Source organism: Nicotiana sylvestris, chromosome 1, assembly GCF_000393655.2.
Source record: "Nicotiana sylvestris chromosome 1, ASM39365v2, whole genome shotgun sequence".
NCBI classification, from domain to species: domain Eukaryota; kingdom Viridiplantae; phylum Streptophyta; class Magnoliopsida; order Solanales; family Solanaceae; genus Nicotiana; species Nicotiana sylvestris.
In genome coordinates this window covers 49,680,362-49,705,521 of record NC_091057.1, presented here as the reverse complement: position 1 = coordinate 49,705,521, position 25,160 = coordinate 49,680,362, and the positions used below count along the sequence as shown (strand labels likewise).

Genomic DNA, 25,160 nt, shown 5'->3' with positions numbered 1-25,160 from the left:
TAAAGGTCCTCCATATTTGGTGATGTTCTGGTCAACTCCGTGGGAACGTAACTATTCTGCGGTCCGTAGAATTCAACCTCAGATTTTCCAGGTTTTTGATCAATTTGCGGAGACTTCTGTGGCTCGCATATATCTCCTCTGGATTCTAATACACAAATATCTATAAATCTTGACCTCTTCCGAAACAAATAGTTGAAGCCACATCAATTTTTTTTGAAGAATTTCATTGTTTAAATGAAAATATAATCCAGTATATTAAAACAATTCCATTTGTCAAGTCCATCAATTTTTCAAGGTATAACTTGGTAGGAGAGAGATTCCAATGGAGATCTCACATCTCTTATTTAACAAATGATATAGTATTATTCTTTTTCAACTTTAAATAGTTTATTCACTTTTAGTTTTTCAATGGTAACCATTCATGCTATTTACTAGGAACTGAATCAAAAACTCCATAGAAATTGACGATAGAAACTAAAACGAAAGTTTTAAGACTGTTAAAATTGAGGAGTCCAAGTTTTATCAACATTGCGAATTTGTAATTCTTTGAATTGTTTTGATGCAGTGAAATTGAATATTGCAAAGTGTTACTTTCATATCTCCCCTTCTTCACTAAACATAAAAAGGAAATCCAAAGTCATTTACTGAGTAGAATTTTTGTTAGTTCATCATTGATTCTCAGCAAAAAGAAGATCACACCACGAATTTCCATCCTTCACTCATTGATTCTCAGCTCTTTAAATTCCACCAGTGAATTTGGCGAAATGAGGCTTTCAACGTACATATAAAGTTCACGCCTGAAACAAAACTTGACCTGAACCTTAGAATTAGTCTTGAAACTGTTGTGCGTCGAATTATATATATATACACTAACCTTGAACCATCTTTCAGTAAAACTTCATCATTTTGGAAGATGAATATTGGCCAAGGACGACCAAAATTACAAAGAGGGACAGAGATCACCAAATTCCATGACTCCCCAAGTCCATGCTCCTTCATCACCCACACATCCATTCGATGATCATCAACATAGAATACACAGATTACTTCCCAAACACTGTAGTCGCCAGTCAAACTTATCGCCAAAGTTGGTCAATGCGATATTACCACATGTGTCATTTAGCCTTGTGGTAGGCAACCCAGTGGAGCCTTCCCTTCCGTTTATAAATTTACCACGACAGTTGGATATGATAGCGCACCTGCATGTGAACTCTAAAGTCTTTTGCCAAGAATTAGTTCTTACACTATAAAACTTAAACCATACTCGGTATCTTTCTTTCTCTTGATGACTACAATTTTGTAATCCTTTTGACACTCATTATAACCAAAACCATAAGTCTCACGATATGAACCAGTGATATCCCTCTGTGAAAGGGGCAATTCTTTGAATTCTCTTGTGGATGGATTCCATATAAAGTATTTCTTATAGCGACTAGAAATACAAAACAATCCATTACATGAACCCAAAACAAAATAGTGAAAACCAGGCTCTTTCAATAGGGATAAAGGGAGATTTTTCATGCATAACTGCTTTAAGGGAGCAAGTGTGAAAAGTTGTCCAGTTCTTGATAAAAAGAAGACTGTGGTGAGTATATTCTTGATTATTGGCTGAAAGTTTTAGATGGGTTTTGATGAATTATATTGGGAACTTGAGATAAGGGAAAGCCAAGATTTTGCATCTTCAGCAAGGTTTTCACAGGAAGCCTTAGGAGTATATATTTCAGATATTAGTTCTTCAGGAAGAAGTGGCAGTGACTCTGAATCATAGGACAAGCCAGCAATTGATGTTGCTGCTATTCGCTTCGAGAATACCATTATAATTAGCAGTCGCTGAGATTTTTTGGCTTTTGGTAGTACTAAGCTTTTAGTCGGATACTATGAACCCCTGGGGCGGTTTGCTTAGCGCATTAAGTTGTGCGGCAGGGATTATAATGCAGGAGATTATTTATATGGCAAATAAGAATAAAAAGAATATTTATGTAGTAACTAATAATAAGGAACTATTATGCCGTGATTAATAATGTAAGATTGTTATGCAAGAAATATTTAGTTTAATGGGCATTTCCTTTCAGTTAATCAGTACGTATATTTTTATTTAACATTTTATTTCGCACAAAACTTAATACAGGAATTATTTAGTACATCCAACCGAAGTTGCAGTAGATATGCAATGAATCATAAGATACTTTGTTCTGATTTTCTCACAATTCTGTTGTGTCATCTGAAGCACCCTTCCACCATGGATAAGTTTTCCCTATATATCATTTCATTGGTTTTGGTAATGCAGGTCAAAACAAATGATTGTCTCAAGATTCCTGCGGATTTTGATAGATATGGAGGATTTATTATTGCGCAAGTTACACAATTGGCCGGTTGGCCAAAAATAATTACATCCGAGCCAAATATAGAAAAAATATACATTGATTATCTCTAAAATAGGGATAAGGCACTATTAGCCTTACCTTCCCCCCCCCACCCAGAATTATACCCGAAGTTGTTACGACACACCTTACTTTTACGGAAGGCCATATTACCCCCCTCCCCCTCCCTCCTCCTTCAATTTTTTTTAATATAATAAATATCACCCTAAGTGCTGATGTGGCATAGAGAACCAAACATTTGGCAAGCAGTAAAATATACGCGCTGCCACATGTAATTTTGTGTTTTTTTTAAAAAAAATTTAAATCTATTTCATTTTCTTCCTTTTTCTTTCTTTTTAATTCAAAGTATAATGGAAATATTATTTTGTATTTAGAAAAATGAAAAAGGACAATTATTTTGTATGAACTTGAAAATTATTAGAGGTATTGAGCATATTCGAACGTTGTTGAAGTTTTAAAGTTGAGAATCAAGTGCTAAATTCACACTAAATCCTTAGTTGTTAATGAGATTCGAAAATGAAAAAAGAATTTCGAATCCATTATTGTTGAACCTTCAAAAAGCTTGAAGAACAAAGAAAATGGATTTGTTGAAATTCTTGGTTGTTGGCCAAATTGATTACTAGGTATGGTGATGATGTTGTTGTGAAGTTGTAGTTAAAATTTGAGCTTGATTGGCGCGGATTAGCTGAATTTTTGTTGAATTTTGACACCAAAAAATAGATTTGGAGCTCTTGAAAATGGTGATAAGATGTGGATGAAGAGCTCTTGAAAATAGCTTTGGAACTGACACGTGACCATTTTCGTATAGGTTAGAGCCCTTTTTTTAAGCTCTCATGCGCTTGAAGGAGTTGTTCTCACGCATTGCTCCACGTCAGCAATAAAAGTGCAAAGAATTATGAAAAAAAATTACGGGGTAATAGGACCACCGCAAAGGTAAGTGTGTAATAGCAACTTCGGGTCTAGTTCGGGGGTTATAGTGTATTATCCATATAAAAAATATATATATTTTATGAGCATTAAACATTAATAAAAAAAAATACATACTGCCAACTATTATTTTTGGGAGCGACTAAACTATGTGGTTTTCCCTATATTATTTTTTTTCAACTTTAAATGGTCTATTCACCGTTCATGTTATTAACTAGGAACTGAATCGAGAAACCTTATATACTAATACAATGACAATAAAAACTGAATCAAAATGTCCAGTATGACCACTGAAACAAAGTTTTACCAACACTGCAGATTTGTAAATGTTGAATTGCTTCTTTGACAGTAAAAAATAATATTGCAAAGGTTATTTCATATTTCCCCTTCTTCAGTAACATGCAGAAAAGGAGTTCCATACCAAAACAAGAAGGGAAAATATGAAAGAATACTAAGCAATATTTACCTCATCCACTAATATCCGACGATCAAAATGGCATTGTACAAAAAGGGAAGTCATGATTTGTGCTGGTATCTTACGACCTCGTGGTTCTGTTGATAAAAGTTCAGTTGAGGTGTCGGCTCTGGCTCTGGCTCTGAAGCTACAAGCAACACGAGTTGGGTGTTTCGCCTCATTTAGTTGGTCTTTTAATGCAGGCAACAAGTCACTGAAATGTGCGCCTTATTGCCCATGAGCTCCATCCTGAAGAGATCAACAACACTTAACAGCTGCATCTAATTGTGAAATAAACAAATAAATCAGCTCCCAGTAGTTTCTTTGTTTGTTGTTCCTTTTAATTCTTCATGTTTTCAAAGTTCACCTGTTCTACTATTGCATCCCCCCACCAAAAACAAGACTCTCACACACGCACACATATCTGTTTTTGTGTGTGTAATTCTTGAGGGAGAGCATTTAACGAGCACCAGAGAGATGCATAACCCCAGTTCCTGGAGAGCAAGAACATGCCAAAACTTACACTGGAAAAACTTGCAGCACGTAGATCTCGAGGAATCAACCTCAAAACTACTTGATCAAAGAAGTGTCCTTATTGTAACAAACTACTCTACTTTGTTGTATATTCAAAAATTCTTTTATTGGATGTCCCCGAAGGGATAGCCTAGTTGTTCAACAACCTATCAAAACGAACCAAATTACAGTAGGAACTTTCATGAAGCTCACAAGAAGATGATCGGTACATGTTTAATATGCATTCAGGCAGCTGTTTATTACCCCAAATCTTTCCTATTTGGCATTGATCTTTAGTGTATTCAAGGATTTTGTAACAACATGGTGCATGATATGAATTGTGTAGAAATATAGAACTCCAATTGAGCATGATAATTGTAGCATTTCTCGGTTCAATGTTGCAGGCCAAGCACCTTAGATGCAGTGGCGGAGCCAGAATTTTTACTAAGTCAAAATACAAATAAGTAAACATACAAAAAAATAAAGGGGAGTCAAGCTATATAGAATATACACAAGAATAAAAATTTAACCTATCCGACATTGCTTACTAGATAAGGAAAATGCGAAAAAATATGACAAGACACAAAGTCATCAATAAATTTGAAAACAGGGATACCAGGCAACCAGAAAGATCTTTTACCATCTCTTTTTTTGCCTTCAAGGCGTAACCTGTCATCACATCACTAAATATGAGGTGAAGTAAGGCTCTCTAAGTAGGTGGCCACTTGAACTTGAAGGAAATCACCCGACACATAATCGGCAAGTCGCTTGAATGATGCATTCCTTGGATTGTACAGTATTAGCTCTGTGCCAAGCTTCAAAAGAACATCACCGTTCTCTGCCACATACAATGGAGTGATATCAACTCTACGGTCAACAGGCAACGAGATGGCAACCAACTTAGTCCAGGATTTCTCGACACCATACTCCTTCATCACCCACATATCTGCCTTATTTGTTTCATAGTTGCAACAAGCAACTAAACGCCCTCTTGAAACGCCTAATGTCCAATAAACGCCCCCATCTTCATAACTAGGCAGTGCTATTTGTCCATATCTCTGTGCAGCGAAATCCAAAGTAACAATCTCCGAAGAAGCACGTGAAATATGAGGATGGCAAACATCCCAATGAAGAGCCCCATTTGCAAACACACCCACCATTCCATTTATACAACCACTATTAAAACCCTGAATAGTTGACCAAGAATTAGCCTTTAAGCTATAAACCTTAACTATGTTCTCATGTCTGCCTTCATTTTGAGGAAAACTAAAGATCTTGACAACCTTATAATCTTCAATAGATGCATCATAACCAAATCCATATCTAACATAACAACCACCAGCACCAACTTTATACTGAGACATTGTATCAGGAAATACATTAAAATTTCCAGTACATGGATTCAATAGCATTAGTGTATATGAGTCACTAGTTAAACAAACTAAACCATTGCAAGAACCCAAAAGCCAAGCCGAGAGAGGCAAAGATTTAGGAGGACAACCATGTTTAGCCGCAGTAATAAATGAATTTTCACACTTTATGGTGTAAACATGGCAGATTTTACCTAAACCAGAGACTGAGGCTACACCAGCAATTGTATAATCAGTCATTTTGGGGTTCTTTATGGAAAAATTGACACGGGTTTTGTGGAATTCTGTATTTGAGATTAAAGAAAGCCATAATTTTGAAACACACCTGAATTTCAAGAGGCATTTGACAGGTAACCTGACCAGAATTTCAATGATTAGTTCTTGTGATAATTCTTGGGGTAAAAGGTTTGTTCCTTCAGATGTTTTCTCCATCTTTTGTAACTCAATTGCTACTGAAATTCAATAGCATTAAGAAGCTGTTGAAAAACTTTGTGTGGAGTTTGAGAAATGTTTTTTTGGGCCTAAGGGAAGTATAGTCTCATTATTACAATTTTTTATCTTTTCCCGAAATAGGTGGGTCACATTAACTATGGCTATTGCAATTATATTGCAACCAGTGGAAGAAGAAGCAGCACAATTTATGGACAGATTTAAGTGTAGGAAACAAATACAAGGTTATGATGTGAACGCATCAGATACAATAATGAATTTCTTGCGAACCTTACACGTAAGGCACACTTTCCTCTCTTATTTGCCTTACGTTTTCTTGCGTTGTCATCTTCCTATATTACAGCAGTCTCTTGATCTACTATTTGATTGGACAAACTATACATATGTGACGGACACTGATGCATACTACAATATATTTTCAAAGTTGAATTAATTGTAAATCTTGAATATATATCAAAGATTATGGCAGTCACTAAATAATAAATAAGACAATAATACAACAATAAAAGGAACACCAAAATTTACGAGGTTCGGTCAATTTTGCCTACTTCCTCGGACACAACCAATATTTTATTCCACTCCAAAAATACAAGTGAAATAATACTAAAGAGAGAAGATACAAATGCCTTAAGAAGATAAGAAAGCAAATTAGAGATGTATTTAAATCCTAAACATTAGGCCTCCTTTTATAGGGTGAAATTCCCAACAACTTTCTTCCTTCAGCCGATGTGGGACATTTTGGCATTCAACAAATCTCCACCTTGGCAAAATTCCACATCTTCAATTTTCTCTCAATAACAAATTTTGGTTGTGTCTTCATCTTCAATCTTCGGTGTTCAACAATGTTGAAACTTGACCGCAGTTACCACTTTTCTCAGCATATCAGCAGGATTCTCCGTAGTATGAATTTTCTTCATCGTGACTCCAGCTTCTTCTATGATTTATCGTACGAAATGATACCGAACATCAATGTACTTCGTCCTTGCATGATAAACTTGGTTCTTTGCTAATTGAATAGCACTTTGACTATCACAAAAAATTGTGATACTTTTTTATCCAATGTCAAGCTCTTTTAGCAACCCCTGAAGTCAAATTGTCTCCTTCACAGCCTCTGTAATAGCCATGTACTCTGCCTCTGTTGTAGACAAAGCAACTGTTGACTACAAAGTAGACTTCCAACTAACTAGTACCTTTGCAAAAATAAACACATAACCAGTAGTTGATTTTCGTTTGTCCAGATCACCAGCAAAATCTGAGTCACAATATCCAACTACAGATTGATTGTCTTCCTGCTCAAAAACTAACCCAACATCTACAGTATTATGAATATACCATAGAATCCACTTCACAGCTTGTCAATGCTCCTTTCCTGGATTATGCATATATCTGCTAATAACTCCAACAGCTTGTGAAATGTCAGGTCTCGTACAGACCATTGCATACATCAAGCTACCAACAACATTTGCGTATGGTACCCTTGACATATACTCCTGTTCAGCTTCATCTTTTGGCGACATAGTAGTACTTAGCTTAAAATGGGGAGCAAGTGGAGTACTAACTGGCTTAGTCTTCTCATCTATGTCAAAACGTTGTTGTACTCTCTTCAAATATTCCTTTTGAGATAAACAGAGTTTCTTTGAACGTCTATCTCTTATTATCTCCATGCCAAGAATTTTCTTTGCCTCACCCAGATCCTTCATCTCGAACTCCTTCTTCAGTTGAATCTTCAACTTATCAATTTCTTAGAAGTTATCAACATATCATCAACATATAGGAGAATATATACAAATGAACCATCTTCAAGCTTGCGCAAATACACACAATGATCGTATTTGCTTCTCTTGTACCCTTGCCGCAACATAAACTTGTCAAATCGCTTGTACCATTGTCTAGAAGATTGCTTCAATCCATACAATGATTTTTCAATTTTGCATACCATATTTTCTTTTTCAGCAACTTTGAATCCTTCTGGCTGAGTCATGTAGATTTCCTCTTCCAAGTTTCCATGTAGAAACGCAGTTTTTACATCCATCTGAACTAGTTCCAAATCTAACTGTGCTACCAAAGCCAACACAATTCTAATGAAGGAATGTTTTACAACTGGAGAAAATACTTCATTGTAATCAATTCCCTCCCTTTGAGCATATCCTTTGGCCACCAATCTTGCTTTGTAGCGAACATCTACTTGGTTAGGAAATCCTTCCTTCTTTGCGTAAACCCATTTGCACCCAATTGCTTTCTTGCCCTTCAGGAGATTGGTCAATCTCCATGTATGATTCTGATGAAGGGACTGTATTTCATAATTCATGGCAATCCTCCACTTATCTTCTTCTGAACTTTGGACTGCGTCTTTATAAGTGGTAGAAACATCATCAGCTACAATTGAGGCGGCACAAGCCACTGTCTCTATGAGACGAACCGGTTTCTTTATTGTCCTTTTAGGTTTACTTGTTGCAATTGACTCAAGTTGTTGTTGAGGTTCTTGAGTTGGAACCTCCTTCTCAACTGGCTCTTCTTCCCGAGGATGATCTTCATTTGTTTCATCCTCTACTTCTTGTGTAGGAAAAATAAATTTTCCCTCAAACTCCACCTGCTTAGAAGTACCATCATCTTGTTTGGTATCTTCATTTGTTAACTTATTTACCATAGTAGATTCATCGAAGGTAACATCCCTGCTGAATAATAGTTTCTTTGTCATAGGACACCATAAGCGGTATCATTTGACTCTAGAAGTAATCCCCATAAAAATAGTCTTCTTTGCCCTTGGATCCAATTTTGAATCTGTCACATGATAATATGCAGTTGAGCCAAACACGTGCAAAGAGTCATAATCTACAGCAGGATTTCCATACAATTTTTCAAATGGTGTCTTGTCATCAATAGTAGCAGATGATAGACGATTAATGAGGTGGCATGCATATGTAATTGCCTTAGCCCAAAATTCTTTGCCCAAGCCAGCATTGGACAACATACATTGTACCTTCTCCAGCAAGGTCCAGTTCATACGTTCTACCACTCCATTCTGTTGTGGTGTATGTCTGACAGTAAAGTGTTGGACAATGCCATCATTTTCACAAACCTTATTGAAATGATCATGTTTATATTTACCTCCATTGTTTGTACGAATACACTTGATCCTCCTGCATGTTTGATTCTCCGCCATCATTTTCCATTTGAGAAAAATTCTCAATACTTCATCTTTGGTCTTCATTGTATACACCCACACTCTTCGGGAAAAATTATCAACAAAGGTTACAAAATAGTGTTTCCCACCTAATGAAGGCATTTTGGAAGGACCCGTGTACATAATTTAAAATACCTTTAGTATTATGGATCATTGTACCAAATTTAACCCTTGTCTGTTTCCCTTTGACACAATACTCGCAAAACTCCAAGTTGCAAGCCTTTACTCCTTTTAACAATCCTTGATCTGATAAAGTTTTCAAGGATTTTCCTCCAGCATGTCCCAAGCGCATGTGCCATAGCTTGGTTGCTTCTGCCTCTTTTTCGTCAATGGATGTTACTGTCATTGTCCCAATAACTGTACTACCGTAATAACGGTACATGTTATTGTTCTTCCAATCGGCATTCATTACCACTAGTGCACCGGAGCATACTCTCATCACTCCATTTTCTGCAATGATTTTGAACCCTTTTGATTCTAGGGCTTCCACAAAGATGAGATTTTTCTTCAAAACCGGTACATATCGAACATATGTTAATGTTCTGATCATTCCATCATAGTTCCTTAATCATATTAAACCAATGCCATATGAGGTAAGAGGGCTGTTATCCTCTGTGTGGATGACTCTATATTCTTCCTTCTTGAAAATCCACGAACCAGTCCCTGTTGGGACATATATGATAGCTACAAGCCGAGTCCATCAACCATATGTCTGATAATGTTGATGACTCTGTTGTAACTAATGAGAAGTCTGAATCATCACCATCAACTACATTTGAATCCATAATGGCCTTTCCATTCTTATGTTTGGCCTTATTCTTCAACTTCGGACAGTCTTTCTTCCAGTGCCCGTTTTCTCGACAAAAGGCACATTCATCTTTGCTGGGTCTAGATCTTGACTTTGATCTTCCCTTCTTTGTCCTCATTTGATTTCGAGGACGACCCCTCACAACAAGTGTTTCTCCTTCATCGCCCTTCTGTTTTTCTCCCTTTCTTTGTTCATAGCTGTATAAAGGCGAACAAACTTCTCTAAGAAAAATTTCGTCATTCCCATGGAGTAGAGTAGTTTCAAGTTGCTCGTACTCATCAGGAAGTGACCCTAACAGCATCAAGGCCAAGTCACCATCATCAAAAGTTGCATCCATATTTTGCAAATCTGTGACCAACTTATTGAAACTGGTGATATGTTCATTCATCGTGGTACCAGGAACAAAGGTGAAGCGAAACCGTCTCTTCTTCATATACAATTTATTTTGACTATTTTTCTTCAAAAATTTATCCTCCAGTGCTTTTCATAATTTACTTGCAGAAGTTTCCTTTGTGTATGGATATTTTTGCTCTCTAGCAAGGTAGGATCGAATGGTACCGCAAGCAACACGGTTGATAATTCTCCAATATTCTTCTCCAATAACATCTGGTCTCTTTTCTTCAATAGCAAGATCTAGCCCTTATTGAAAAAGGACATCTAGAACCTCGCCTTGCCACATCCCAAAATGTCCTAACCCGTCAAAAATTTCTACCGCAAATTTTGCATTTGACACAATTCTTGTCATAAGCGAAGATGCCAATGATGACGTATTGTTGACACTTGATGTAGATTCTTCTTATTTATTGTCTCTCATCTTTGACACAAATATTATTTAATAGCTGACGACACAAATCAAGATTATTTCCTTTATGGTGTGGAAGATCAGACTAAGCTGCAACCACAGAGCATACTCAGACAAAATCTTGACTCAGTTACCAAGATAAATCTTTTCTGATGTGGAAGATCAGACTATGCTGCAACCACATAGCATACTTAGACAGTACATTGGCTCTGATACCAATTGTTGCGGAAGCCAAATGTATATAGTGTGAATGGGTCACAACTACTATACCAAAAATTATGGCAGTCACTAAATAATAAATAAGACAATAATACAACAATAAAATGAACACCAGAATTTACGAGGTTCGGCCAATTTTGCCTACTTCCTCGGACACAGCCAATATTTTATTCCACTCTAAAAATACAAGTGAAATAATACTAAAGAGAGAAAATACAAATGCCTTAAGAAGATAAGAAGGCAAATGAGAGGTGTATTTAAATCCTAAACATTAGGCCTCTTTTTATAAGGTGAAATTCCCAACAACTTTCTTCCTTTAGCCGATGTGGGACATTTTGGCATTCAACAACTATCATTTAGCACTTGCGAAGTACGTGATTGTACTTTGCATTACATGCTTACAATAATAAGTTAACATATTAAGACCATTGGAAAGACTAGACTGATAGAGTTCAATTAATTATTTTTTCTAAAATGAAGATAAAATAAAAAACAGGTATTTAAAAGTTAAAATTGTGGTTGGACATAAATTTCACTTGAAACAAAATAAGGTTAAAATTCTGTAAGTGAAAAGCATTATGAGAGGCATATCTAACATTATAAGAATAGCATAGCATGTAAAAGAAAGAGATTTTTTCTTTCCTATACTATATATGAAACATTATTACCAAAAATGTGCATAGTTTCTAATTTACCCGCCCTATCCACATTTTTTCTACAGTTATTATACCAATCATTAAATACTAATTAATAGTAGCTGAATATTCCTAATTTGTCGAGCTAAAATTGAGGAATAGAATATTCTAAAAAGATTTGGCGTAAATCAGATCAAATCATATTCTTCCAGATATTCCTATTTAGGCGCGCTACAATTATGGAAGTAAATATTCTTCCAGATATTTTCCACCATTGATAGCCATTAAAAAGCTTGAAAGCTTTGAATACAAATTTGGGTTTTTAAAAATCATTATTTGTTTGGATTGAGTGTTGTTGAAAATAATCGGGAATATGGTTTGAAATTTATATCTCAATTTTGAGGGGTTTTGGTGAAGATTAGACTTGGTTTTGACTGAATTTCAGATTGAAACTCGAAGAAGAAGAAGAACACATATTGCAGAAATTGTAGATAACTTGTAGATAAATTGTAGATTATTTGTATTCTAATTGTAGATGCTTTATTTTCTGTTTTCACAAATAAAAAATGGCTAAAACTCCTACAAATCTTCTGAAAAAATGCAATTATGTCAAAAATCACAATTATGCTACAATTAGATGGGAATTGGGATATAAAAATTTAATGTACCCAGTTTTGTAGATATTTTGTAGATAAATTATAGATTATTTGTATTCTGATTGTAGATGCTTTGTTTTCTGTTTTCACAAATCAAAAACGACTAAAACTTCTACAAATCTTCTGCAAAAAATGCAATTACGTCGAAAATGCCAATTATGCTACAATCGAATGAGAATTGGGATATTAAAATTTAATGTACCCAGTTTGTAGATATTTTATAGATAAATTATAGATTATTTATATTCTGATTGTAGATGCATTATTTTCTGTTTTCACAAATCCAAAACGACTAAAACTCCTACAAAATCTTCTGCAAAAAATGCAATTATGTCGAAAATACCAATTAAGCTACAATTGAATGGGAATTGGGATATTAAAATTCAATGTACCCAGTTTGTAGATATTTTGTAGATAAATGGTAGATTATTTGTATTCTGATTGTAGATGCTTTGTTTTCTGTTTTCAAAAAACCAAAAACGACTAAAACTTCTACAAATCTTCTGCAAAAAACAGTCTACAATTTATCTATAATTTTTCTACAATTTATCTACAATTACTGCAATTCTTCTTCTTCTTCTTCTTCTTCTTCTTCTTCGAGTTTCAATCTGAAATTCAGCCAAAACCAAGTCTAAATCTTCACCAAAACCCCTCAAAACTGAGATATAAACTCCAAAACATATTTCCAATTATTTACAACAACACCCAATCAAAAGAAATAATGATTTTTGAAAACCCAAATTTGAATTCAAAGCTTCAAAGCTTTTTAATGGTTGTCAATGGTGGAATTGCTGCTCTCTTGTCTCTTTGAAGGTTTGTTCTTCTTCATTGAGAAAATTTGAAGCTGAAGGTAAATGTGTGTATGAACTTTGAAGATTTGACTTCAATTTTGATGAACTTTGTTGTTCTTCATTGATGAACTTCAACTGGAGTAAAATGGGGAACCAACTTTGTTGAAGGGTTTCTTCAATTTTTTGTGAATTTAGAAGGAGCATTTGGTTTCAAAAGATGGAAAATAGTAAAAAGAACGTGTGTATGGGTAAAACGTGGGTGGGACTGAGGGGTTAGGAGAGAGAAACGTGCAAATTCCTTTAATTAAGGAGTAAAAAATGTACAATTAATTATACCCTTAATTAATTATGGTATAGAATTGGTAATTTGGTATACTAAGTGTAATTAAGTCAAACTTTAAATATTGAGGGTAATAAGGTTTCCTATGTGGCATAGGAATGTAAAAATTCCTAAAAGAAACATCCTGAATTAATGTAAAAGCAGGCCAAACTCTATAAAGGCCCAATGAGGCTGTTATAAAACGAAATCAGATAACATTGATTCTAACTATGTTATTACTGTGTATAAAAAATGAATGAATATTGTACAACAACAGCAACAATAAATCATGTATAATCTCAAAAAAGGAGTTTGGGAAGGATAATGTATACGTAGCATTACCTCTACTTTGTGAAGGTAGAGAGATGTTTCCGATAGATCCTCAGCTCAGGAGAAGCATAGTCATGACATTTGTTGAAAAGAAAATAATAATACATAAAACATGAAAAGGAAACAAAAGATGAAGTATAACTCTTAAATTAGTGTCTCGAGCCTTTGACACAGTTTTCTCAACCAATCTATATATCTATATAGAAGAGAGACATAGACCCGGTGATGTGGCGTATCCAGAGATCATCATCCATATTTATTTATTTTCTCTTATTTTTTAAAAAATCTCCTTCATTCACAAAAAGAAAAGGGGAAAAACGTTCCATGTTTTTCTGTGCAGTTATTTCAAGAAACACTTTACATTCTTGTAATTGTCAGGACAAAAAAAGACGCGCCCGTTTCAATAACCCACCTTCTTCATTACAGAATCTCTCACCCGCAATTGAAGCCGATGCTATCAGTTCCCCTCCTCCATTGGTAAAGAACTGCTTTCTTACCTTTCTCGTAATCGTAACTGTGAAAAATCAGCAGAGCCACAATATAATGTCGAATCTACAACATACTACAAGCACAAAAAAGCAATTGATACTCCCTTTTCTCTCCCCTACTGCTTTTTCTTCTCCTGATTTTCCCTTTCCCCTTTTCCATTTGAGAGTTCCCTTTTTTGTTCCCATTATTCCAGTTATGCAACTTCGTTAATATTTTAGTTTTATAATGCACCGAGGAGGTTAGATGTTGTTGGTAATTGTATTCTTATATAATGCACCGAAGGAGGTAATTGTACAAGCACTTATTGGCTAATTCTCGCATTGAAGCGTCTTTTCTAGGTTTTAACAAACACTCTCTACCATCAAGTCTGGGTTCTCTCCTTCAACAATTGTGACCAAAGGTAATCTTACCCATTTATGCTTTTTGATTTTAACTGTTATTCTTAAATTTGTGTTTAAATTTTTTTTGGTGAAACACTTCACTTATTCGTTCTTATCGTGTTGAACAATTCACTATTCCCTCTTCTATTACAAGGATGGCCTATAGATATCTCTCTAAAAACTTCTATTGGTTCATTTACCTCGAGGTATTATATTCTTCTACTTTAAGTTTTTGTAATTTGAAAGAAAATATATTTTCTGTTTTATGACTAACAGTTAGAGGTTATGAAGAGAAATCTTATGCGCATTGTGAACTATTTATACTGAAATTAAAAAAAAAAAGTATTTAGACATTTTCTCAAGTAGGATATCAAATACTCCATGTAGCATTGTATCCTTTATTAAAATTGAACATGCAGTTGATAAAAAATTATTTCTTAAAACAGAAAATAGATTGTATGTATATATTCTCTTTTTTGTTTCCTTCGTTTAGGTGAAAAGTTGCCTCCATAAAATTTATATGCACAACTAGCATCTCTTCCTTCAGATATACACGTCAAAGGATTTTATGGTGGAATTCTTATGGTAATGTTGAATTCCACAGAGTCATCAAGGTTTCTTTTTCCTTATCTTTTTCCTTAGTTGTTATCTTTTCCCCCCTCTGATGCTATAAAGAGTGATAGTCTAATTTGACTTCCTTAAATGCTGACAATGTCTAATGTTAATTGTTGTATATATAGTGATTTAAACGGAAAAATGGCTTTGCGACTACTTATATAATACCGTTAAGAATGCCGGTGAAAGTTGATGCCCCTGGTACTATGTTTCATAGCAATTTATGGCCTTTGAATGGTGACATTGCTAGAGTGTGTTACACTTTTGTTTGATTTTTTTCCCATTGTAGCTCTTCAATGAAAGGCGTAAGAGCTGTCGGGAACAAGTGGCTGCTAAAGATTTCAGCCTCAGAAATCTGTGTTGGTAATGTCTCCCTCTCTTTCTCTTCTTTCTCCCGCATCTCTTTTTAAGATATGAAAATTGCATAATGGAGTTGCATCAACCACCATCTACAACTAAAGATATGCTTTTAAGTAGAAACAAATAAGATACTTTTACATATGTTACTTTGTACATTGCTTTTGTAGAGTTTAGATTCCTAATAAGAATGCTTCTCATTGTAAATTTGTAGTGCTTAGCGAGTGGGTTTAGCATTCCTGAATTTGAGACCCAAGTTCAAAGAAATACCAATTCCATTTGCTACACAAATGGGATACTTGGAATCCCATTCTAACTCTCTTCTTGCTTCAGAATTTTATATGAAATAAGGCAGAACATATAGATTACAGATTTGCAAAGATATTTTATATGCCTTAAATTTTCTACTTTTCCTGATAATATGAGTACCAGATGATTAGAGTGTTGGAAAGAATGATAGAGAAAATTACTACTGCTCATGTTGCCGAAATAAAAAGGTGAACTTTGGAGATGAAAGGACAAAATAATCAACGACTTTGAAGGCAAAGAACGGGAGAGAAGAACATGTTACATTTTTTGAAATGATGACAAACAAGTTACAGAGTTTATAGGGTGAGAAGAAGAGAATTATAAAGCGATAAGTAGATATTTATACTTGGTGTAGTGGAGAAGTTGTTTGAAAACATGGTTCGAAAGAACACCAAAATAAAGACCGGCTTGATCATGTTTCAGCATCAGAAAGTTTATACTTTTTCCAACCAATCCAAGGAGTGGTCCAATGTGACAAATTATACAAAAATAATATATTTTCCTTCTCGGGTTTCTCCACGATGCATATCATTTCTTTATCTAAGATAGTTATATTTGTATTAGATTCTTCAGGAGAATTTCTTGATGATATACAGTTTCATCACTTTTTTTTCTCTTTTTTCCCCTCATTATTTTCATTCATGTCCTATTGCATAGTTTCAAGGTAGAAATCGACAAGACTAAATTTGTAACATTTTTTAATTTTTTCATGTGGTTGTCTCGCCTTCTGAATTTGTTTCTTTTTTTGGATTTTTTTTTTCATATTTGGAAGAAGTTTAATTTAAAGTAACAAGGAATGCATGATATTGATGTATGAATTAATTTTATATGTGTTGTCATATGCCGCGCAAAGCGCGGACAAATTAACTAGTGTCAGAAAATTACCAACAAATGTATCACTTCATGAGCTAGCCTGTTTCAATACGTATCATTGGACAACTCTTTTTGGCTTCTTTTAACTTTTCGTTGATAAAGATAACATTATAACTAAGATCATCATAAGTAACAGATGGCACATCCACATCTAATTCAGATTAGTCTGCATACAACAGACATTTAAGGGAAGGAGAAGCTTGTTCGACATTTTGTTGTGGGGAACTTGACTTCAAGCTATCAACAATGAGATATGCAATTTCAAGCTACCAACTATATGCACATGGTAATAACATCAGTACATCACAATGAACAGTAAAACAGGGAAAAACCATGCTTCCTCATTGCGCTCCATGCGGTGAATTAGTTGCTCCTCACTAAAGGTGTACAAAGGAAACCGACAAACCGCATCAACCCGATAATTCGAGTTAAATCGAGAAAAAAAACCCGACTATGGTTTGATTTGATTTGGTTTGGTGTTGAAAAAAGAAACCCGATCATAATTGGTTTGTTTTGGTTTTAACTAAAGAAAGTCAAACCGAAACCAAACCGACCCGACATTACATATATAGAAATTTTAGATATATTTAGTATATAAATATACTTATTGTGATGTAATTTATAAATATTTCTTAAAGTTTTTCATAATTTTATCTTTTAAGGTATTATTTCAATATTGGACTTAGAACTTTTGAATGTTCCAATAAGTTTTATAGTCATTAATATTAGTAAATTAAATAAGGAATTTTTACATTCCTATGCCACATAGGAAACCTTATTACCCTCAATGTTTAAGGTTTGACTTAATTACACTTAGTATACCAAATTACCAATTCTATACTATAGTGTATTTTAAGGGTACAATTAATGCAGCGTATATCCCTCCTTAATTCAAGGTACTGTATATCCCACCCCTCCCACGTTTCTCTCTCCCAAACCCTCACCCTCACCTTCACCCACGTTTATGTACTGTTATTAAACATAAAAACCTATGATTATGGAAACATAGATTTGCAACGTATTGATGTTGAAACACTTAAATCTTACATTGCAATTAGGAGCAGCAATCATTCAAGTTCCTGGTTACACTCATTGTTAAATGATAAATGGTCGGTTCTGAAAATATTGAAGAAAAGATTTTTAGTAAAATCATTACATCACGCTAAAGATTTTTAGCAATAGTTTTGTCAAGTTAACAGCTGCGAATAAAAAGAAAAACCAACTTTTAACTCCAGTCTAGGTAACAATGAAGAATAATAATATTACGAAGTACCATTTACCAATTCTCGACGTAATAATTTAGAAAAAAAAAGTGATTTTCGACTTATTAATCGAATTCTCTCAACGAAACCAAATTTCAAATGGTAAAAATAGTGAATTAGTTTCATTTCCAACACGACACATGCCATCAATTTCATAGTCCCAATTCTCAAACAATATCAAATGCTATAATCTATTGCAATATTTCTTATTTTTATCACAATAATTGCATTTTTTCAGAAGATTTTGTAGAAGTTTTAGTCGTTTTGGATTTGTGAAATTAGTCGTTTTGGATTTGTGAAAACAGAAAACAATGCATCTACAATCAGAATACAAATAATCTACAATTCATCTACAAAATATCTACAATTAGGTATATTGAATTTTAATATCCCAATTCCCATTCGATTGTAGTTTAATTGGGATTTTCGACATAATTGCATTTTTTGCAGAAGATTTGTAGAAGTTTTAGTCGTTTTTTATTTGTGAAAACAAAAAACAAAGCATCTACAATTAGAATACAAATAATCTACAATTTATCTACAAAATATCTACAAACTGGGTACATTGAACTTTTATATCCCAATTACATTCAATTGTAGCATAATTGTGATTTTTGACATAATTGCGTTTTTTCAAAAGATTTGTAGAAGTTTTAGCCATTTTTTATTTGTGAAAACAGAAAATAAAGCATCTACAATCAGAATACAAATAATCTACAATTTCTGCAATATGTCTTCTTCTTCTTCGAGTTTCAATCTGAAATTCAATCAAAACCAAGTCTAATCTTCACCAAAACCCCTCAAAATTGAGATATAAACTCCAAACCATATTCCCGATTATTTTCAACAACACCCAATCCAAACAAATAATGATTTTTGAAAATCCAAATTTGAATTCAAAGCTTTCAATCTTTTTAATGACAGTCAATGGTGGAAAATATCTGGAAGAATATTTACTTCCATAATTGTAGCGCGCCTAAATAGGAATATCTGGAAGAATATTTAGTTCCAGATTTGTAGCGCGTCTAATTAGGAAGGAATCAGCTCCTAATAATTGGTATTTAATGAATGGTATATATTTTGTAGAATAACTGTGAACATGACGGGTAAATATGAAACTATGCACATTTTTGGTAATAAGATTTCATATATGGTATAGGAAGGAAAAAGTCTCATTAAATAATGCTAATAAAAGTCCAAACCAAAATCAAATCAATACTAATGCTAACAAAAGATATTCAATTCAATACTACGAACGGAAATGTATTGAATATCTATTTTTGTTTTGCAATAATTTAGATAAAAATGCATAACCTATTTTTATTTTTTCTTTAGCGTTTAGTCATGTAATTAATACTCTCTTATTAGTCTACTTATTTTAGCATGACTTAGTACTTTTAGATTATGCTTATTTTATTATGGCTTTTTAATTAGCAATATTCATATTACATAATTTTATTATCTTTATTGTAGAATATTTTAGGATAATGTCATGACACATCTCATATTTCGTATTATTTTCTTGGAAAATACTTTATATAGTTGTATCTTACTAGAATTAAAGAAATATTTTGAGCATAATTGATATGTTTTGTTCTACGAAGATTTTATCGGGGAAAAAACCCCGAAAAAAATCCGAATAACCCGAAAACCCGAAAAAATCCGAGAGTGAAAAACCCGAGTTTATTGGTTTGGTTTGATTTTTAGATTTAATAACCCGATACAATTGGTTTGGTTTGATAATTGTAAAATCCGGACCAACCCAACCCGACCTAGGTACACCCCTACTCCTCGCATAGCTTTTCACTTCCTGAAAGTTCAACATACAAAATAGTTAATAAAGAACCTCATTGACATCTCATGTGACAAGTAAGAGCAGTGTACAACTAGAAAGCAACACATGAAGAACTAGCCTCGACATAGTCTACATTTAACAAGTACCAAACATAAGCTCCTGGCCATGCATTTAAACAAAAAAGACAAGCTCCATTTCCCCACATTTGAGATATCTCAGAGGTGCTTCGGCTCACGTTCTAAGCAGTGAAGATGAACAAACACAGGTGGTTAAGTTATCTGAACCTTAACTAAATATACAATTACAGTAATCTCGGCCTCCGTCTTATTTCTCCTCTCTTTCCTCAATTTAGTATCTCGCAAAGGATGGAATTCAACAAGTAGAACCACAACAATAAATAAATCCATAAGTGTCAAATTCTTGAAGTTAATTTCCTACAAGGATTAGCTATTTTTCATTACTTGTATATGCTTCACAACATTGAGTTTGCACAGATTTCACAAAGTTCCAATAAAAAGTTGCTTCATAACAAAATAGAGTTCACCTTGAAATGTATTAAACAAGGCTATTCATTTCTCACTTGATGAAACATAACCATAGCACCTAAGAAACATTTGCCACTCTATTTAGAAACAAGATAAAAGACTTCTTTATAGCAGGGAAATTTCTTGTTTAAAAAACCAAAGATGAAAAGAATTTGCACTGTAGTAACTTAGAAGACAGGACCATCTTTAACAAAAGCTCTAAATGCCATTTTTTTAGTAGATTCCCCTGTTCGCTGGAACCTCCACTCTACTCTAGTGATCATAACAGCGAAATCCGTCTCCTCAACTGCTTTCTCCTTCCAACTCACTTTTGTTCAAATTGACATTAAACTGAAGAAGATTCCACCATTGATTGACCAAATATGTACTCCTAACAGAATGTGGAGATAGTCCCAAAGAAAATTAACAGTAAGCTATAAGCAGCAGGGAGAAACACAAAAACTGGATGTTTTACTTTTAACTCTTATTACACAGTTCCCATATGTCTCTTTCACCATACTAAGTTTCATCTAAGAAGACTAGTAAAAGTAAGCCGTAGATCAAATAATAACCCTGTCAAGCGTTATGCACATTCCCCTGTCATGATTTCCGTGGCTCTGGTGCTCTTTAAGCTGACTTTTTCTAGGGCAAAAACCCCCTTACGAAACTTCTCAAGAATTAAAAAGTATATGTCCAATGCTATCTACTTAGTGTTAGACACTAAAAACTACAACCAAATAGTTGTTCTTGCGACAAATGTGTTTCTTGGAATTAAGCAAAACTGAAAAACGACAAACAAGATATCCAGGAAGATGTATTGTAAAGATGTCCCATATGCGACATCTTGTTCTATATTTGACAAAGAAACAGGATAAAACAGTATTTATAAAAACTGCATAAAAGAGAGCTCTTGCAATGTGTAAATCACAGGATTGTCATTCATCTGAGCTTCTGCAGCCTTCACTGTTCTTGTGTCATTGGTTCAGTTTGTAGAAGGGGACAAACTAGGCTTTCAATGTAGATTTCCGCCTCAAGACATGCATCAAAGTTAGTCACCTCTGGATATTTGATCGAATCATCATCAGGATTGTATTTCATGAAAATTGATCCAAACACAAGCAAAATTTCACCTTTATTTGACATGCACAGGGGTGGAGAAAACATATACTTCCCAGGATCGTTAGGACATCTGATGGAATACATTTTTGTCCAAGACTCTTTAACGCCATAATCCTTCATAACCCACACCTCTGCCCAAGTTCTCTGATAATTACAAAGCACGCAAAGATCATCTCCCAAAACCCCCAATACAAAATCAATTCTTCCTTCTCCATAGCAGGGCTGCTCCACCTTTCCCCATTTCTCATCAGTCAAATCAATAGAAATGATTTCCCAGCCATTATACATGCCAAGACCAGCAGTAGTAGCCCAATGAAGCTTCCCGTTCACAAACTTACCCGAATCATTCAGTAATACCCCACCCTGATAATCATCAACATTTCTCCAAGAATCACTCTTTAGACCATATATTTTGACCTCAACATCATACGAACCGCCAGAACCAAAAGTACAGAAAATACCCACTACCTTATAATCATCATGAAGCTCATCGTATCCAAAACCATACATGAAATAGTAACCACACTTTAATGTAGGTCTAGAGTCAGGCAATTTCTTGAACTTCCTAATAGATGGATTCCATAAAAACAAGGCATTTTCCTCAATGGCAAGACAAATCATGCCATTGATAGAACCCACAATCCAAACAGATTGATGAGGGTTTTTCATGGGATAATCCAAGTCCAACGCCTCAGTAACAGAACCATAAAGTAAAGAACTAAGGGAACAGTCCTTAAGATTGTATTCAGGTTGAACAAAACTCAAAATAACCCTTTGATGGGTATAGTCCTTGTTATTAGCAGATATACTAAGATGGGTCTTGACAAATCCAGAGCTAGATATTAGAGAAAGCCACGATTTTGAAACACACCTGAATTTCAAGAGGGTTTTCACAGGAAGCCTTAAGAGGATTTCAGTGATGAGTTCAGCTGGGAGAATAGGGATTTTAAAGCTTGAATCTTGCATTGAAGTTGACGGAAATTGAGCAATATGATTTGTGGGTCTGCTCCGCTTTGAGTGTAGATGGGGGGCTTCATCTTCCTCGGATTCCATTTGGGTTTGCACCAATTTGAGTTTCTTGGAAATCTCAGTAGTCTTACACGTTATTTCCCAAATTGCTGTGGAGTGTTTGGTTTATCCTGTAGACTATCCTTTTGGCCCTAATTCTGATTAAAGTGATGAACTTCCCTAAACTTTGAATACAATAATTTGTCTTTTCATTTGTTTTGTAGCGGTTGATGGCGATTGGCTTTGTTTTCGAAAACATAAATTGACGGTGGAAGAAAAACAAAACACAGACACTGTTTCAGTTTCAGTTTTTGGAAAAGCTGAATAACATTGTGTAGTTTTTAGAAAAATTGAAAACAATTCACCAACTTTTTTTCACAGTCAAAAATTTAATTAAAATTTCACAAAAAAAATCAAAATAATAAATACTATAAAACACAAATTTTAATTAAAAGCATATTTAGAATAATGTTTGACATTCTCTCTGCCGAATAATAAATAGATTAGTGTCGCACAAAGTGTGTTTGTGTGAGTAGAGAAATATCTATTGTGCCTTATTGTGTTACATCTTAGAAGTTATACAAAAAACGCACATTAATATTACACAAAATAAAATAGAGTGTGTGTGTGAGTGTATATTCCAAAAAAGTGCGGAATAATTCTGTCTTATTACTCTATCCGGTCTACTTACATTAGGTGACACTCCTTTTATAATTCCTATTATTCCAATTCATGTGATATCTTTTTATTACTCCATTTAATAAAAAAGACACTTATTATAGTTAAAAATAATTAACTTAAATCTCCTATTTTATTGTTGGGTCCAAACGCACGCGCAAGTATATGTGATTGACAAGTAATAAAATGATGAGAAAGTATCGTCTCACAAGTATTTATGATTAACTCTCGTCCAATCTAAACTACTTATGAGTTTAGTGCTCAAGCAGTTATGAAGAAGATGATTGTGATTTATACTACTAAAATTTACTACTAAACAAGCAAACAATTCAAAGGTATAAAGCAAACACTTAGAAAGGATTCAATGAGATGGGGATATTCCGGGGTTATGGGATTAATGTTTTTCCTATTGCATTCTTTCGGTTGATTTAATCACTTGATTTATCTAATTTATTGTTTAACAGGGTTTATTATGCCCGCAAAATTCTTTCGACGTTTTGCTCACCTATTCAAGTTAACCTAATACTATATGTCTATAGAATTAGAATTAATAAGAATGCATGTATATTTCCTGCAAAAGTAACCAAGTAAGGCAACTGGAATATGTTTATCCTAATCGCGAATCTATTCCCCGATGCCCGGATACAAAACTCACTCTACTCAATCTTATGTACAATCTATAGTTGCCACTTTCGAGTTCAATTATAAATTTGTAGATAGTATTCTACTGTTAGCTACACAATAGAATAATTAAGTGTAAGATTAAATAAACAAATTAATATGATAATTCAAGCAAAATAATCAACTGTCAAACAACAATAGTCAAATACAACCCATAACCCCAGAATAATGACGTTCTTAGTCACTCATGTTTGTAACAACAATCAAAGTATTATAAAATGCAGGGTAAATAGTAGATCCTTATGGTCCGGCTCTTCTCCGAACCCCCGCGCATAGCGGGAGATTAGTGTACTGGGCCGCCTGATCACATCCAAATGTACACCTCAATAGAGATATGTAACAGTCGTTTGCAATAATAAAAACTCAACTAAGAGTCGGGTCGAATCCACATGGTGCTAAGATGGGAGTTAGGGGTATATATTTCAATGTGAGAAATTGGACTATGCAGATTGTACTTCCACAATTATGATTTATTTTCTATTTTTAATGTTACTCTAATGATTGCAAAGTAAAGAAAGAAAACTAGAGATAATTATTTTTAAGGTTTTTCCAAATGGATAAAAATCCTAGGGATGTGACCATGACCTAGGTGTTTGCTTAATAGGAATGACTTTAATGTTTGTTTCGTTTATTGGGGTATATTATAGCTATCAACTCTAATTTATTCACTCAATACCTCTCGGTCAGAGAGTGGTTTTGCGCAAATTGGCTTTCTCAAGACCAAATGGGTATAACTCAAAATAGCTGATAAGAGCTCAAGTCGGGTTATTATTATCTCTAGGTTGAGCCCTTTAATTGAGTTAATCAATCTCTTAATTGACTCAATTCCTTGTTAGCTAAGTTATCCTAAATTAGGTCTCTCTTTCTCGCATAGAGACTAAGTTAAATAGGCATGAACTAATATGTGCAACCATTAATTCTACAATTAAAGGATGAACTAAGCTAAATAATAAACACTGAATCATAAACAAACACTAAATTGGATACCCATAAAGTTTACACACTAGGTTTGGGTCACAATCCTAGTAAAAGTTTAGCTACTCATACTGGATTTTGAAGAAAATAAGGAAGAACAACTAATTAAACTCATAATGGAAGCTAAAAATGATTAAATCTATTGTAAATACACCAAAGCAAAGTAAAACTTCATAAAATAGCAAAGAAAAATGGCTACAACAATTTCAGAGGTTCAAACTTGACCTAATTTTGTGAAACTCGTCTATTTATACAA

At 34.1% G+C, this 25,160-nt stretch overlaps 4 protein-coding genes across 8 annotated transcripts; 1 reads left to right on the top strand and 3 right to left on the bottom strand.

Annotated features, from left to right (window-relative positions):
• Positions 1–715: 715 nt before the first annotated feature.
• LOC138870047 (uncharacterized) lies at positions 716–1,815 on the bottom strand. Its single transcript, XM_070147560.1, has 5 exons — positions 1,650–1,815; positions 1,485–1,608; positions 1,244–1,432; positions 875–1,057; positions 716–797 (listed from the first exon to the last, which is right to left on the bottom strand). The coding sequence occupies exons 1-5, from the start codon at positions 1,813–1,815 to the stop codon at positions 716–718; spliced, it is 744 nt and encodes a 247-aa protein (XP_070003661.1).
• Positions 1,816–3,566: 1,751 nt separating this feature from the next.
• Positions 3,567–6,204, bottom strand: LOC104228639 (F-box/kelch-repeat protein At3g23880-like). Its single transcript, XM_009781127.2, has 2 exons — positions 4,916–6,204; positions 3,567–4,011 (listed from the first exon to the last, which is right to left on the bottom strand). The coding sequence occupies exon 1, from the start codon at positions 6,075–6,077 to the stop codon at positions 4,959–4,961; it is 1,119 nt and encodes a 372-aa protein (XP_009779429.1). The 5' UTR covers positions 6,078–6,204; the 3' UTR covers positions 3,567–4,011; positions 4,916–4,958.
• Positions 6,205–14,143: 7,939 nt separating this feature from the next.
• Positions 14,144–16,602, top strand: LOC104228649 (uncharacterized). 5 transcript variants are annotated; one of them, XR_011402697.1, is made up of 4 exons: positions 14,144–14,316; positions 14,655–14,728; positions 15,613–15,686; positions 16,113–16,602. XR_011402697.1 is itself a non-coding variant. In XM_009781167.2 (4 exons), the coding sequence occupies exons 1-4, from the start codon at positions 14,164–14,166 to the stop codon at positions 16,118–16,120; spliced, it is 297 nt and encodes a 98-aa protein (XP_009779469.1). In that variant the 5' UTR covers positions 14,144–14,163; the 3' UTR covers positions 16,121–16,602. The 5 variants fall into 5 exon arrangements, 3 of the variants coding, with proteins under 3 accessions (XP_009779469.1, XP_009779463.1, XP_009779443.1); XM_009781167.2 differs by having other exon boundaries at positions 14,667–14,728; XM_009781161.2 differs by having other exon boundaries at positions 14,667–14,728; positions 15,895–16,602.
• A 4,291-nt stretch (positions 16,603–20,893) lies between these two features.
• LOC104228668 (F-box/kelch-repeat protein At3g23880-like) lies at positions 20,894–22,850 on the bottom strand. The gene has a single exon (XM_009781182.2). The coding sequence runs from the start codon at positions 22,613–22,615 to the stop codon at positions 21,404–21,406; it is 1,212 nt and encodes a 403-aa protein (XP_009779484.1). The 5' UTR covers positions 22,616–22,850; the 3' UTR covers positions 20,894–21,403.
• Between the last annotated feature and the right edge of the window lie 2,310 nt (positions 22,851–25,160).